The sequence below is a fragment of the Podarcis pityusensis genome (assembly GCF_964106645.2).
Source record: "Podarcis pityusensis genome assembly, chromosome: 3".
Lineage (NCBI taxonomy): Eukaryota > Metazoa > Chordata > Lepidosauria > Squamata > Lacertidae > Podarcis > Podarcis pityusensis.
In genome coordinates, this window is record NC_138026.1 from 86,387,061 (window position 1) to 86,402,005 (window position 14,945).

Below are 14,945 nucleotides of genomic sequence, written 5' to 3' on the forward strand. Positions count from 1 at the left end.
TGAGGCTCCAATACTTTGGCCACCTCATGAGAAGAGAAGACTCCCTGGAAATGACCCTGATGTTGGGAAATATTGAGGACACAAGGAGAAGGGGATGACAGAGGACGAGATGGTTGGACAGTGTTCTTGAGGCTACTAACATGAGTTTGACCAAACTGGGGGAGGCAATGGAAGACAGAAGTTCCTGGCGTACTCTGGTCCATGGGGTCACAAAGAGTCGGACACGGCTAAATGACTAAACAACAACAACAACAGACCTATTTGGATTTAGACACAGGAAGGAACCCACTTTCTGTGCATTTTGATTTTTTAAAATGGGAAATAAGTAGAAACAGTAACTAGATAGTAATCTCCAGAGATAAAAATATCACTTGAATGCTTTGGAACAGGTGGTTAAGAAGATGGAGTTGCTGGATATGTTGAAGCCTCCGAGGAATCCTGCTTTAGAAGAGATATCAAAGGGAAGATAGTGTTAAAGGATTTGGGTTGGGCTGGGTGTCATTGTGGGATCCTCTTCAACCCTGTGATTCTAGCGATGAAAGACTGGGTTATGGAGAAGGGGAGGACTGCTAATATGGGCAGACTAGTTCCTTGGTCAAGTCTTCTCTTTTGTAATATAAGCTAGGACAATATGTTTCCATTGGAACTAGAGAGCTGGAAACATAAGTAAGGCAAAAGTGGCCATACATTTCTTCCTTCCTCACCTGGTTGGATGTGATATCATTGAAGGATGCATGTCTGTGTGTGCAGGTCTGGCAGTATAAAAGAACAGTAGACAACTGGTGCTGGTGACTTGCAGTCTGTGAAGATCCAAATGCTAAAGTGCTGGGGTTCCCCTGGAAATCTGATGGGAATCAATATCTTTTGGAGCTAATGCTGTTAACCCCCATCTTATTCTCAGCCTGTATGTATAGCACTAAAATGTAATATATTTGCAGTGACGTTATTTAAAGGAATCCAATCCAAGGTACAGACTGAAACCTCTGAAATGTCTTCCTGATTGAATATGGGGCATGTATAATGGTACATTTACAGAAGTTCCAGAGAAGTATAGCCACACAAAATAATGGTTTATTTCCATAATGGAAAAAATACTGTATCCATGAAATATTGCACTAACAGAGATGCCATGGCATAGGTCTGGTGTGACAACAGGAGTCAGATTCACTTGAATAAAAGTTTGATACTGAGTTCCATGTTGAATATTATCATTGTGCATTATACCTACCTCAGAAATGACTGTACAGCTTCAATACTTTTCCCATGCCTATAGAAGAAATTTGAGATGAACACTACTGTGCCTTAGTATTTACCTATAGAAGCTGGCTTCTTTCACATTGGTACAGGTGTGTTCTAAAGTGCTTCATATTATTTTCAAGATCATTTTTAGAGGACTTTGTTATAAATTATTCTGCCATCGTTGTGCAAAGGGAACTAAGGGTGGAAATAAAAGGTATTTTTGTTGTTTTCCATGGGGAGACAGACTACAAGTTTTTATGAATAGAAACTTGCTTTGCCCATGAAACAAAGGTTGCTGAAAGCCGATGCGCTGCCTGTGTGATTGATAAATTTAGGTTGTGCTGGTTGAGTGGAACTGTTCAAAGAACAAAGTCTTGTGCTAGGATATATTATCTTTTGCCATCAAAGGGCAAACCACTCTGTCAAGGAGCAGCAAGTCAATCTACCACAGCAAATAATTTGGCTATTACTCATAAACAGCAGATTCACCACTGCCTTCTGGAAAAAAACTGTTACCTTTTCCAGAACATTTCCCCTGTCGAGAATTAAGAAGAGTTATTAAATTTGGGACAACTTACGATGCTCAACACGTGTGCAGAGTGCACTGAGGGGAAACTCTACTCTCTGCCTCTTCTCCCTCAGCTTGTCTTTCCCTGTCTGGGTAAAATGTGATAGGCTAGGACATGATGTAATTTGTTTCAAAGATAAATTATGTGGCAATTTATTCCAAAGGACAATTGGGTGACTAATCTTCCACCATTCCTGACACACAGCTGTAGTAAAATGCAGATCAGGTTGGTTGTTTTAAAGGGGGAAGCATTTAATTTGTTTTTTTATTTCCAGCATAAGTGAGCTAGCTAATGAAATATTTGTGAGCCTCCTGGCATGTGATAACATATTTCCTATATCTAAAAGTGTTTTGCCAGATGTAGTATTTGATTTGATTTACAAGCTCATCCAAGAACAAGATAAATGATGACATTAACTCCAGTTCTAACTATTGGCCTCCCCTCTCAGTCTTTTATCAGCAAACAGGGACTGTTTGGATTCTGGGCACCAATCCATATCTTTAAACATTTAATACTAATAAGGTGTAATTGACATGGAATTCAAGCAAACAGGCTCTATTAAGGCTATCGCTTCTAAGAAACTAACTTTTTGTGTGAAAGCATCTTACATAGAATGTGAAATAAATCAAAGCCCTGGCCTAATTGTGCAGCTTTACAGCATCATTTTTAGAATATTGGTCTCTTTTGTGTAAGCTTTAAATGCTTATTGATTTCTTCCAGTTCGAGGCAACTTCCATGGAAAAATAAGGTCCCACATGAAGAAGAAAGGTGATGGCAATTGGACATTAACATAAAGCTGTTTTGATCAAAGCAGAGTAATAGCTGGTGCAGCACATTGTCTCACCTATAAAAACACTTTCATAAAGACAAGTATACACTGTGTCATTTTGTACAACTCTATGGCCTGTGTGCGACATTGTTTTTTTGTCTTTGTTGCACCTTATGAAACACATCCTTGCCACTGCAACCTAGTACAGCATTCAGACATGCCTTTTGAATTCCTGTGTTCTAAATAACTCCCGTCTTGTTAAATCCTGGCCACTTTTGACATGCCAAAACCAACTCAGCATGTGTCCCCTCCCCACAAAACACAGAAGACTCTGGTGACTGGTGAAATTCAGGACATTTGTTTTAAAGCAAAAAACAATTGTTTTTAGGTGTTTTGCACAAGGTAAAATGTATTTAAATACAAGCTAAAGAAATGCGTATTTTAAAATAAAGACGTAGTCATAGCATAGAAAATAGTATCAAATTGGCTGGAACCAGAGTTGCACTTAGCAGAGTTCCTGAGGAGGTGATTTTTTTTCTCCAAGGTGTTGGGGGCCACAGGAATTGCACAGGGGAATTGGGGAAGATTACTTCTTCCTCCAGCAAGGAGTCATTGCTGGATCTTAGTGCCTTCCATGAATGGAAGGAGTCTTTTCATTTGTGGTTCAGTCAGTCTAGATAAACATTTTGATTTACTGATTCAGATTTCTGAAGCTCTTGTGGAATGTCTGGGCTTGTATGAATGCAAAACTTGCATTTTCCTGGCCAAAGGGAGATTTCAACTGGGAGAAGCATTAATAATTTTTATGAATAGCGGTATATAAATATTTTTATAAATAAAAATAAATGAACTTCAAATTCTGGTAATGCCACTTTTAAAAAGTAAACTCTTAAGTTTTCTTAAGTAAATTATCTGAGATTATTTCTGTGTTTACTATGGCAGCAACAAACTTTAGTATCTTTTGGTTACCTCTTGGCTTCTGAGAGTGCCTTGTTCATTGTCCATAGAGAACATTTAGATTGTAACTTATTTGCTGACATGGATGCCAACCAAATGCTAATTTCTATTGAGTGGGATGTAAATTATTCTAAGAGAAAAGCCATGTGGTTCAGGAAATAGGTTCACTCTCAAGTTACAGAGTTCAGATCCATGGAGTTGTCACTTGCCGATTTTCTGAAAAACGTACAATGAACTTGCTTCACTTTTCTAGTAGAAAAACAATCAGTGTCAAAATTCATTAAACTTGAAACCTCAGAGGCTGGGTTCAGATGTAAAGCAAATCCATGGTTTGTGCAAACCATTGTTAAGAACCATATCATTGTTTGATCATCTACATGTATAACAGACAACCAGTGCTTGTCTGCTTTTGTTTCCCATCTATTCAGGACCCAGCTTAATAAGTCCACTTGAATCTCCAAGAAGGGAGGAGAGATGAGGCACAACAGACACAAGGCTTGTTCATATCTCAGCTTGATAAGCCAAGATACATGTTTGTGAAAACTGAGCCATTAAAAGAATCCATAGTTTACCTAAACAAGCCATGGTTTCATGTTACATTTTTGTAACATGATATGTAACATGAGATATGTAACATGATACAGATATGTAACATGAGAATCTTAAAATGTCTTAGAAGCAGCTTGAACTGCTTCTATGTCAGTACTATGGTTAAATATACATTACTGAAAGCTGTCGGGGGAAGTACCAGGCTAGGGCTTTCTGCTGGTTGATACTAATAATGGGTTAGATTTTGCTTTTGTTTTATGTCATCTTCCATCATTATGTGCTTTCTGGTCTTGGATAGGGCAAGTTTACCGCTTCTGCACACTGGAGGGCACGTGGCTGCTGGAGGAAAATTCCACCATTCCGTGGAGGAACATATCTGAGTGTATGGCTACTGATGAAGTAAGTGCCTAAGATTTTGCTGGAATAATCACTAGCCTTTATGCTACATCCTCTGTCCCCAGAGACTGTTACAGCAGTAGTAATGGTAGTGATGTTTTTTAGATATATGTTTTCTGTTAGGTAATAAAGCATGCTACCCACTGCTGGTTGCTCAAATTCAGATTGTTTCAAAATTTCAGTGGAATTGAAACAAGTAGCATGGGCATGGCATTCTTTGGTCCCAATGTTTATCGGGACTGATACTAATTATTGCAACCAGTATAGAAGCTGCAAATGTTGAAGGAAATTGCTTGCATGTGTGACCATAGGGGGGAGAAAGCAAGAAAATACACTGACAATGTGGTATAATTTCTAGTGGTTTCTCCCTTTACAAGATACTTGTGAAAGGCAATGGGAAATGGATGGGGTTGCAAAACTCATCTTTTTAGCAGTTTTGTATTTTCATTTACATTGCCTTCAGCTGGGCTGTACTGACTTAGACTATTATAATAACCACGTGGACTTTTTTGGAGGAACTCTGTGAACACGCATCAGCTTAAACCATGGGTAGGCAAACTAAGGCCCGGGGCCTAGATCCGGCCCAATCACCTTCTAAATCCGGCCCGCGGACGGTCCAGAAATCAGTGTGTTTTTACATGAGTAGAATGTGTCCTTTTATTTAAAATGCATCTCTGGGTTATTTGTGGGGCATAGGAATTCATTCACCCCCCCCAACAAAAATATAGTCTGGCCCCCAACAAGGTGTCAGGGACAATGGACCAGCCCCCTGCTGAAAAAGTTTGCTGACTCCTGCCTTAAACCAAAGGATTTCAGTGCTCAGAGGTTTCTGAAGTAGTCTGTGTTGCCCCACAAAGTTTTGCAACAAGCCAAAGTACTTGCAAGCAATTTGTTGGAAACTTAAGAGTTTAGAAAGCTGAATGCAAAGCTGTGTAAATGTTCCTCATCACATGAAATTAATTGGGGGCAGTCCAGCGGAAGTCAGACTACCATAATTACTATTGAACCTAAATATAGCACTTTAGAGTTTGCAGCACAGTAATCTTCACAGCAACTCTCTGTGAGGTAAGGTTATATTGGGCTGAGGTTAAGAGATGGAGGGTTGCTTAGAACCACCTTGTGATCCTCCATGACAAAGGTGAGATTGAAAGTGGTGATTTTCAAGCTCATTTTAGACATCATGCTACATCAGCTTTTGGCTACAATTGTTTACTGTAGGGGTGAAGTGCATGCTCTCAGGGATAATCTTCTGGAGGTCAGAAACAAACATTATAAGGGTCACTTTTCTTTCTTTCTGACATTCCCTTCTCTCTTTCTCCCCATGCATTGGGCTGCTGGGGGAGAGATAAGTCATTTCTACTGCAGGTCTGAAGGGCTTTTGTCCCTCCTCCTCCCTCCAGTTCTCCAAATGTTTAAACTCCCATTCTCTCCCCCCCCCCACTACCTTCTTGTCCACCTCTCCCTCTGGGCTCTTCCAGCCAGCATGAAATTATTCTAAGGGTCACATGTTACCAACCGCGGTCTACATTGCCATGTTACGATTATTCAGCAGAAGTGGGAAGAATACAAATAGAGAACAGGGCAGGAGAGAAATTCTGCAAGTTTGAAGTGAGGTTAATTAAAATGCAGGAAATCCCTAAGCTTGCTTCCCCATCTATTTCCTCATTCTTTTGAATGCCTGTGACATAGCTGAAGATGATGTTCAGAGAAGCTGAATTGCTGTAATACAAACCGCATGCAGGGACATTTTTTGTCTCCATTGGCTGTTTAAAAGATTATTTCACAGTTGTGTAGAAAGCTGCCAACAAGACAGATGCTTAACGACAGTGCTTGGTCGTTTGGCACCTGTCTCATTTCCATAAAATAGAGTGCTTTGGGGGGTAATGATTTAGAAACCCTGAATACTGTGTTGTGTCCTGAAATGTAAATACTGATTTTTATTTTCAATTTTCGACAACCCCACCAACTTATTCTCACACTGTTTAGAGCCATAGATAAAAATAGAACTCAGAACAACCTTTAGATTTGGGTAGGGTGAAGGTCATCATGTGGCTTGGCTGTAGCTGTCCTTGAGCATGAAATCCAACTGGAAAGATTGAAGCTCAGAGGAATGGTCACAGACTAACAATTGGTCCAGGCAGAGCTCATTAAAATAAATGGAAGTTCTGCCAGTGACTTATGAATTTCACCTATAGTTCTGCTGCTCCTGTCTTAAGTTTGTGCCCTTTGCAATTTCAAACTAACTCCATGCATTGGTTATTAATTTAAAGTTGGCTGACACATGCAGTTACTGCTCTCCCTTCTGTTCTGAATTCTTTCCTTTTCCAAATCAGTCTTCCCTTTAAAAACAGCAACACCCTTCCACACAATCCAAATCACTCACAAGACATTTGGGTGGCATATCTCATATACCGCCAGCTCACGTGGTCCTGGAGAATTTCCCCTTTCCTGTGTGAGAGGAGGCAGCACTCTGTTTGTACAGGGGACAAAACACCACTCCAGTATCAAGATACAAAATATAAGGGGCAAATTAGGCTCAGTAACAGTCTTCCATATTTGGGTTTGAGTTTCATTTTATTATTTTCATGTAATGAGTTTTTAAGCTTTCAGGATAAGTTATGCTCCCAGGGCACATTGTCCCGAACAAAAAAAGAACACATGGTTTTGGGATTCCTGATATATTGGACTTGACGTTTGTGATCTGTACTACTTGTCTATGTTTTTGTATAAGATTGTTGGCTTTGCAGTTCTGTTTATCCACTCAGCTATGCCTTGCGTTGACCATCTGCTCATCTTAGAGGATTTTGAGGAAGCTGGGTTCGTCCAATAACTATATCCTTCCATTGCATTCTTATGTTATCTTCTTTTAGGACTCACCAGAAGGCCACATGCTATTCCTTTCTGCCATCTATACCACTGGATATGCTCTTTCCTTCTCGGCCCTTGTCATAGCCACTGGCATCCTCCTGGGGTTCAGGTAACCTTGATATGCCTACAGAGAGTCATGAACTCCAAATTGCAAATAGCATTTTACTAGTACTTGTGTGCACTAATGATGCCTGTTGCAAAATTTCAAAAACCTCAAACGTTTAAATGCAATAAAATGGGAAGTCAAAGGCAGCATAAAAGTGAGTTTCACATAAACGGTGGAAGAGTTTAAAGAGTTTGTTGTAAACTATTACATACATATAGTGGGGGAACTGCGGTGCGAGAATAGAGTGCCCAAGTTCACTGTGTTATAACCAATAGTGATAATATTTTGCCTTCATCAGTCAGAACCATACGGGGCTATCGCTTGTTCTTGGTGTGCTGCACATCGGAAGCAGCTGATATTTGTGCTTAATAGAGAAACATAAACTCTCCTGCCCCCCTCCCCCAAAGAGGTATTAGTTTGATGCTATAGTAACAGATGTAAACCCTGAAATCACTATTAACTCAGATATGGCTGAACTATTGTATAGGAACATTTTGCTTTGTATCATAGACAGAGCATTTTTATTTCGATGGAGGGACAAAACTGCCTTGCTCTACTGCACATTTCTTTTCAGATGGGGTTTGTTATTAGGTGGCAGAAAGGCAAGGGAGAAGAAATGTTTGAGATTCTTGAATAAAGGATTGCTGTTACATTGATACTGGGTTCTAGCTACTGAGTTGATTTTTTTTTCTTTTTGACAGGTTGTGATTTCTGTTCTCCTAGAGCATGACTGAAATTCATAATGAATGTTCATTGTTACTTATTGTGAGCCTAGAGGGGAAATCATGCTCCCACAACAGTCCATATAGTTCTTAAGTGGCATATTTTGCTTTTCAAACAATAGGTAGTAAATATCAGAAGCTGATAGAAGCTGATGCTTCTGCCACAGCCCCCTGCAGATTTTCCCAGTGCACAGAAAGCTAAGGCATGCCTCACAAAATTCATTTCTTTATCTAAAGAGATTTGAAGATCAGTTCTTCAAATCCCTCTCCTGTGGCCACTTTAGTAAAAATTCAAAATAGTTCTCCACTTCTACACATCTTTTTTAGTCTAAACATGGTTTGGAGCTTTTCGGGGTGAAGGCATTATAAGTTTTCCTTTGCCTTCAACATAAGAAGAAATCCCTGCAGCTCTTCCTGAATTATATGCCAAGTGACTCATTTGCCCACTTCAGTTTTGAGCGGAGTCCCCTTGTTGCCCTGTTCGACAATTGTTACAGCCTACACGTTTGAGTAACTTAAACTTGATTATTTTTCAGGCATCTGCACTGCACCAGGAACTACATTCACTTGAACCTTTTCACCTCATTTATCCTCCGTGCTATATCCATCTTCATTAAAGACTCCGTGATAACTTGGATGTATAGGACAGCTCCTCGTGAACAGCAGTGGGAGAGTTTATTCTCTTATCAGGTAGGGGGATGAGGCCAAAACACCTTTAGTACCAGTGATCCTGTGACTCAATATATTTGTATTTAACTTTCCATCTTCATTTGAAGGAAAAGGTGCCCTGGGATGCCTTGTTAGATTTGCACGCTTCTAGAGGTTTGCTCTCAGTGCTAGTCTTCCAACTGTCACAATTTCAGTTGTGAATTATTTTTCTGATACAGTTGAAGTCTCCCTTGGTGCTCTTGTTGTATAAAACTTTTCCTCTGTGCTCCATTTTATTTGTCATTTTCTTTCCCTGAGATGAGAAGGAAGCAACCAATTCTTTTTCTGACAAGTGTCTGCTGAACTATGTCTCTTTAGCTACTATTCCAATATCCCAACAAACATCTAGAAATATTACCTCAAAAAACCAAAGACTACGTCGGGAAAGATACCAGAGTTTTCCCAAAACAGAAGGTCTGGGATTCCTGAACAGTTCTGCCCTGTCCCATTATTATACTTGGTAAACAATTCCACTTTGGTTTGATATTTGAACTGTGTCACCCAAAAAAGTGGGAATTCAGTCGTCTCTGTTCCCTGATTTTGTGAGGACTGACCATCCCTGCTTTTACACTGATTGGTAGCTGTGAGAAATGGCTTGGATCCTGAGAGACTCAAACAGTAGGAAGTTTGCCAAAGAGGACTTGCCTGCCTCCCACACTCCCTGAAAGCCTCTCTGAAGAGTTGGAGAGACTCTCTTGGATAGCGTGGGATGGGGCATGCAATGAGAAAAGAGGAAATTGCCAAAATTGAGCAGAGGTCCCTTATACAGGTGGCCTCCACTTGAACAAGGTGCCTCTGTCTAATTTTAGATTACTTCCTCACCAGCCCATCCTGCCATGTTTAACAGGGCCCTCCGACCCTCTGAATAAGCTTTTCATAGACAGATACATAGGTATATGTACACACATACTTGGGGTGTGTGGTGGAAAAGCTATTCTCCTGTTGAATTTGTTCAAAATACAATTGACACTCTCAAAAGGTGTTTTTTTAAAATGCCATTTCTAGCCAAGTACTGGCTGGGGGAATCTGGTATCTGTCGTGTCACATGCACTCCTGCTTTTGCTTCCTTGTCTTTCACAATGCATCCTGTATTTGCTAATTTCTCTGTTCTTCTGTTTCAGGAGTCACTTAGCTGTCGCTTGGTCTTTGTGATGATGCAGTATTGTGTGATTGCCAACTACTATTGGCTGTTGGTGGAGGGAATGTACTTGTATACGCTGCTAGCACTATCTGTTTTTTCTGAGCAGAGAATCTTTCGGCTCTACCTTTTTGTTGGCTGGGGTAAGTGAGTCTCTCCTCCCTCCCCACCCGCCACCGTTTTTAATGAAAAAGTGCATTTCTCTGCTTGAGTGCTCCAGGATAAATGAAATTGAAGCAGGAGCAGGGGTAGCATTGTCTTTTGCAGTAAAAGAAGTACTAACCATTTGATCTACTTTCTTTTCTCTTTTTGCTGCTAAACTCAGATGCATCTTTAAGACAACAACATAGCCATCATTTTTATACTTGTGTTAGGATCTTCTTCTGCTAGGCTTGGGCTTGCTACTCTACCACCCATCAGGGGTGAGGATGGTCTTCTTTTAAGAAGCATGCAAATGGGGCAGGGATGAAGCTGCTCTCAAGTGGGCCACAATGATAGCCTTTCTTGTAGAGTACGTGGCATGCTCTAGCTATGCCTTTACTTTCAAAGAGAAAATAATAGGATTCTTTGTGGAAGAGAGTGCTCAGCTGAGCATTTCACAATACTCATTTCCAAGGGAGTGTATGAAGACCAGCAAACCAAATCTCTATTAACCGCACTATGATTTTGCCAACCAATTGTAGTTCAAGTGGCTTTTGCCATGAAAAGGCTATCTGCCTGGTAGTTATATACATTGCAAAATTGGGACTGACCAGGCAAGAAATGTATCACATATATCAGGCACATTCTTAATATCTGTTTGTCAAACTATTATGAAGTCTCTGTGATAAATTATCCATTAGCCTTTGGAATTCTTGAAATGTGATTATTATAATAGTGATGCTTAGCACAGAGCTCAGTCGCAAATGCAAAACTTTGGTAATGATCTTCCTGCTTTATTTTAATGTTCCTAGCATTTGTGGTTGTGCCAGCAATGTTTGCTAAGAGCTCTGGAAACGGAAGGCAGTGCTTAAAAAACAGGACTTCCTGTGCTTCTTTCATATCTCTCCCCCCCCCCCCCCATCCTGAACCTGATCAATAATTTCATAAAGCATCCGATTGCTTGCTACTAGATTGAATTAGGAAAAGTAAGGACAGTGTCTGCTATTTTTTCTTATTTGTATCATTCTAGCTTATACCATGTTGATTCTAGTTTATACTGTGACACCAATTTTCTGCATGGCTACTTAAATGTTTTAAATGTATTTTGACTGAATCATATGTATGAAATAATCAATACACATTGAAGATTATGTTGAACAATAAACCACATAGGGTTGCCATGTGTCCTCTTTTTCCAGGATACATCTTCTCTTTCAGGGGTAAAATTTGAGACAAATTGCATTTATTTGCATTGAATGACCGTCATAGCGTCCTCTTTTTTGCTCTTCAAAATATGGCAACCCTATTATAGTGGAGGAAATGTTTATATTTACTATTGTCCTTTTTAGAATGCTTTGAGAGGCTGGAGACTTAGAAGGTTAGATTGCATTTTAGACTTTGCAGTTATAAGTGCTTTTATTACGGAGCACCCTTTTCTTTGTGTTCTCATTTGGTTTGGTTTTGAAAGTATAAATAGCGGGATGTTGTTAAAGTTCTTTGGTTTATCCAACTGTGTGTTTCATGATGTTTAGATATTTTGCAACACACACAGTGTATACAAAACAAAAAACACAAATCAGTTTATCAGCATGCAAGACAACATACATAAGCAGAGCCTCCTGAAACTTGCTATTCCAGAATATAATGAGTAATGCCCACTTTTCAATAAATGTATTTCATAGAATTGTGAGTTGGAAGGGACCCTGAGGGTCATCTAGTCCAATCCTCTGCAAGGCAGGAATCTCAACTAGAACATACCTGTAAAGAGCCAGTGTGGTGTAGTGGTAAAGAGCGGTAGATTCGTAATCTGGGGAACCGGGTTCGCGTCTCTGCAGCTGCTGGGTGACCTTGGGCCAGTCACACTTCTTTGAAGTCTCTCAGCCCCACTCACCTCACAGAGTGTTTGTTGTGGGGGAGGAAGGGAAAGGAGAATGTTAGCTGCTTTGAGACTCCTTCGGGTAGTGATAAAGCGGGATATCAAATCCAAACTCTTCTAAATGACAGACAGCCATCCAACCTCTGCTGAAAAACCTCCAAGGAAGGAGAATCCACCACCTCTTGTGGGAGTCTGGTCCACTGTCAAACAGCTCTTACTGTCAGAAAGTTCTTTCTGATGTTTAGTTGGAATCTCTTTTATTGTAACTTGAATCCATTGGTTCAGGTCCTAGCCTCCAGAACAGGAGAAAACCAGCTTGCTCCATCTTCCATGTGACAGCCCTTTATATATATGAGGATGATTGCCACATCTCCCCTGTCTCCTCTCTACCAGGCTAACATAGTCAGTTCTCTCAACTGTTCCTCATAAAGCTTGGTTTCCAGACCCTTGATCATCTGGGTTGCCCTCCTCCTGCATTCCAGCTTGTAAATATCCTTCTTAAACTGTGGCACCCAGAACTGGACATGGTACTCAGGTTGTGGTCCGACCAAGGCAGAATAGAGTGGAACTATTACTTTCCTTGATCATGAAACTATACCTATGTTAGTTTGGTGTCATCTGTAAATTTCTTAAACCTTCAGTACTTCACCCCACTTGTCACTTTTTTCCAGGATGACGAGGAACCATTAGTGAGCACTCTTTGGGTTTGACGAGTTAACCAGCCACAAATCCACCTAACAGTTACCTTGTCCAGTCTACATCCAGCATGCATCCTTTTATACTCAGGTCGTTTAATCATAATTGCAACAGTTCATCTATGAATAACCAATCTGAGATTAAAAGGAGCTGTATTGGTTCTTGCCCTACCGCCCAATTACATTCTCTGCATAACCTGGCAGCAGTGAGTAGATTGGCCACTATCTCTGAATCTGTCTTATCAACCAGACTTTTTAAAATAATAAAACAATGCTACCTTTAGGTCATGTGGTATCATGTCATTTCAGTAATCGAGAATAGTTAGCATAGTTGTCCAAACATTTGTATTGTTGAGATGTCTAGAATATATGGGGGATGGGGAACTAGCATGCATTGAGTTGCAACAATAACAGCAGATTAATACAGCTTAACCTACATGGTGTCCAATACCACTGAAATTGTATTTCACAGATATTTGCATTTTTAATGTCTAAATTGCTTTGGCAAGTTTTTGCCCTTCTGCTGGTTCACCTTGTGGTCTGAACATTCTGGCAAATGAACTTATTGGCAAAATTCAAAATTCATACAAATGATCAGTTGTAAATTATTCACCTAGCTCTACCAAATGCACAGTGATATATTGATGATGAAAATATTGTGCTCTGTTGAAGCCAATAAATAAATATAAATAATAAAGAGCTCAGATAGATAGAAATGTCTAAAGCAATTCTGCCGGGGGTGTTCTAATGGTACTTTACAACCTACAAATTGTACAATTATTTAAAATCCTACAAAGCAGAGAGCTGACAAAATGTTTTACCCTTTATAAAAAAAATTGTCTGACTTTAGACATTTATCTAAATAAATGGAAATGGGGGGAATTAATAGTCTGTCCAAACCTAGACAGACCTAAAAATCCATTATGAGGAATACAGCAGAGCTCTGTCTGTCTTGCTGCCTGAAATATTTCTGATTGCAGGCTCAACTTAGCAATACTTGAAGACAATGGTTGCAATGCGGGAATGGATCCAATATGCACTCTGAGCAAATGCATTCTAGTTCTCCTCTGAGAGCTGAGAACAGCACATTAAAATGGAGGTCTGTGTATGGGTTTAAAAGAGAGAATGTGAAATTATCCTTGTCTTCATGGGACGTTGAATCATGCCCAGTTACATATTTTTCTGTTCAGCAGTAGAGTTCTTGTGAATTTTTCTTACTATGATAGTGCTATAAAAATGTTTTCTTTCTCCAAACCTTTATTAGATATATTACAGATATAGACCATCTTAAAACATCCATATACAAAAATTTCTCTCTCTTTCCCTGAATCTAATAGCTGAACTTGATTGGCTATTTTTAAAAAATTGCATCTTATCTCTACTTATTTTGTAGATGTGGAGGTTTGCTGCAGTGGGATTAAGGAATTGTGACTTGGTTCAAGGAAACAGTAGATTTTGTTCCTCTTCTTTAGTTCTAGCACTGACTCCCAGATCAAACTTACACTCACCTCAACACCATACATTTAAATCACTCTTATATCGCTTTTAAACTCATGGCATCCCCAAAAGAATTCTCAGCACCCTTATGGACTACAGTCCTAGGATTGTTTGGGGAAAGCTATGGTTGTTAAAGTGGTATAAGACAGCTTTGAAGGCATGCCCTGAATGTGTCATGAGGCTTATTCACACATTGCAGATTTAGTAATACTGGCTTGTGTTCCAGAACATGGATACATGCATTTAATCCACATGAGAGCACAGAAAAAAACACACTCTGGCTCTCTTGTCTTGCAGCACATTTATGCACTGTGTGTATAGATACTAAGATGTGTTTAGTTGCATCACACATTGCATTGTACAAGCGGGTATAGACAAAAGCTATAATGAGTACTTAATGTACTATAGTGTGAAAAGTGACTCTTGGCTAGTTTTTAATATAGAAAATCAGATTTTTTTTTACACCTTCATGTCTTCCCTCAGTTTTTAGTGAGTGACTAGATAAAGAACATGCTTGGGCAGTTATAACCAGGTGAAGAGCAAGATGTTTACTTTGTTGTTTTTTAGATATTCTTGTGAATGAGTTTTGTATGTGGGAAAATGAAAAGTGACAGTGTTTTTTGCTGCTATGGCAACTACCCCAGTGGGGAAGACCTTGCACAATAGCCAGCAGGTTGATCTTAGAAGTGCAGCTCCTCTACAGTGTTGATGGATT

At 39.7% G+C, this 14,945-nt stretch overlaps 1 protein-coding gene across 3 annotated transcripts in view; it reads left to right on the forward strand.

Moving 5' to 3' along the window:
• The window catches only part of GLP1R (glucagon like peptide 1 receptor), a 104,552-nt gene that overhangs the window by 54,775 nt on the left and 34,832 nt on the right, over positions 1–14,945 (forward strand). For 2 of the 3 annotated variants that reach the window (XM_081000236.1, XM_081000237.1), the window contains 4 exons: positions 4,382–4,482; positions 7,350–7,456; positions 8,712–8,865; positions 10,005–10,164. In XM_081000236.1, the coding sequence (XP_080856362.1) occupies positions 4,382–4,482; positions 7,350–7,456; positions 8,712–8,865; positions 10,005–10,164 (522 nt within the window). Of the gene's footprint in view, positions 1–2,528; positions 2,577–4,381; positions 4,483–7,349; positions 7,457–8,711; positions 8,866–10,004; positions 10,165–14,945 lie in introns of all 3 variants that reach the window. The other variant, XM_081000235.1, reaches the window with a different exon arrangement.